The 1,827-nt window shown below is 50.2% G+C and overlaps 1 protein-coding gene across 1 annotated transcript; it reads left to right on the forward strand.

Annotated features, from left to right (window-relative positions):
• Nucleotides 1–444: 444 nt before the first annotated feature.
• LOC121331548 (DNA polymerase delta catalytic subunit-like) lies at nucleotides 445–1,821 on the forward strand (the record flags this gene model as incomplete). Its single annotated transcript, XM_041396081.1, has 3 exons — nucleotides 445–580; nucleotides 918–948; nucleotides 1,751–1,821. Coding segments are annotated over 3 exons (238 nt in total), but the record flags the coding sequence as incomplete, so codon positions are not given.
• Between the last annotated feature and the right edge of the window lie 6 nt (nucleotides 1,822–1,827).

Below are 1,827 nucleotides of genomic sequence, written 5' to 3' on the forward strand. Positions count from 1 at the left end.
CAAGTTCGGGTCAATTTTGGGTTCTGTTTTTTGAGCTGCAATCAAATTTTGGGTGAGTTCAGGTCAATTTTGGGCTGTGTCTTTTGAGCTGCAGTTGCATATTTTGGCCACCAGGTGTCGCTGCAGAGAAGAGTTTTTGACAGTTTTTGGGGCATTTTTGGGGGTTTTTGGGACCGGTTTTTGGGGTTTTTTGGGGTCTTGGACTCAGTTTTTGGGGTCTTGGACTCAGTTTTTGGGGGTTTTAGGTCAATTTTGGCCAAGTTCAGGTCAATTTTGGGCTGTGTCTTTCGAGCTGCAGTTGCACATTTTGGCCACCAGGTGTCGCTGCAGAGAAGAATTTTCGTCGATTTTGGGGCATTTTTTTGGGTTTTCAGGGCAGTTTTTGGGGTTTTTTGGGTGCCGGAGCCGATTTTGGGTTGAATTTTTGGTTTTTTGGGGTTGCAGGGGTGTTCCCGGAGCCGCAGCAGGACCCGGTGATCGCCATCGCGGCCGTGGCGCTGCGGCAGGGCGCGCGCGAGCCGTTCCTCAGGGTGGTGTTCACCCTGCTCAGCTGCGCCCCCCTGCGGGGAGCCACCGTCAGGAGCTTCGACAGCAACCCGGTGATCGCCATCGCGGCCGTGGGGCTGCGGCAGGGGCTGCTGCAGGGAGCCAATTTCAGTGGATTGGGGCATATTGGAAGTTTTTAGTGTCATTTTTGGGGTCACAGATCTGAATTTTGGGGTCTTGATCTCTGTTTTGGGGGTTTTAGGTCAATTTTGGGCAAGTTAACGGGGATTTTGGGGTTTTTTGGGAACTTGAGGGGTCTGGGAGGGTCTGGGGAGGGGTTCCAGGTGAGTTTTGGGGGGATTTAGGCTGGTTTTGGGGAGGTTTGGGGTTGTTTTGGGGAGATTTTGGGGAGGTTTTGGAGCCACCGTCAGGAGCTTCGACAGCGAGAAGGACCTGCTGCAGGTGGGCGTTTTGGGGTGAAAAACCCCGATTTTGGGGGTTTTGGGGAGGTTTGGGGAGGTTTTGGGGAGGTTTTGGGGGTCTCAGGGGTGCCACCATCAGGAGCTTCGACAGCAAGAGGGACCTGCTGCAGGTGGGCGTTTTGGGGTGAAAAACCCCGATTTTGGGGTTTTTTGGGAATTTGGGGTGTCTGGGAGGGGTCCCAGGTGAGTTTTGGGGGGATTTAGGGTGGTTTTGGGGAGGTTTGGGGTTTTGGAGCCACCGTCAGGAGCTTCGACAGCGAAAAGGACCTGCTGCAGGTGGGATTTTGGGGTGAAAAATGGGAATTTTGGGTAAAAAATGGGGATTTTGGGGTGAAAAACTTGGATTTTTGGGTGAAAAACTTGGATTTTTGGGTAAAAAATGGGGATTTTGGGGTAAAAGCCCCAGGGATTTTGGGGTAAAAAATGGGGATATGGGGATAATAACCCTAAAGGTTTTGGGGTAAAAATGGGGATTTTGGTCGTAAAAATGAGGATTTTGGGTTAAAAAATGGGGATTTTGGCATACAAAATGGGGATTTTGGGGTAAAAAAATCAGATTTTTTTGTAAAAATGGGGATTTTAGGATACAAAAAACCAGGGATTTTGGGGAAAAAATATCTGGATTTTTGGGAAAAAATCAGGATTTTGGTGTAAAAAAATGGAGATTTTGGGGTAAAATCCAGGGATTTTGGTGTAAAAAATGTGGATTTTGGGTTTTTTGGGAATTTTGGGGGCGCTGGGGAGGGGTCCCAGGTGAGTCTGAGGCCCCTCCCCCTCCCCAGTCGTGGGCGGAGTTTGTTCGGATCGTGGACCCCGACGTGGTGACGGGCTACAACATCCACAACTTCGACCTGCCCTA

This window comes from Onychostruthus taczanowskii, unplaced genomic scaffold (genome assembly GCF_017590055.1).
Source record: "Onychostruthus taczanowskii isolate IOZ18803 unplaced genomic scaffold, ASM1759005v1 scaffold1254, whole genome shotgun sequence".
Classification (NCBI taxonomy): Eukaryota; Metazoa; Chordata; class Aves; order Passeriformes; family Passeridae; genus Onychostruthus; species Onychostruthus taczanowskii.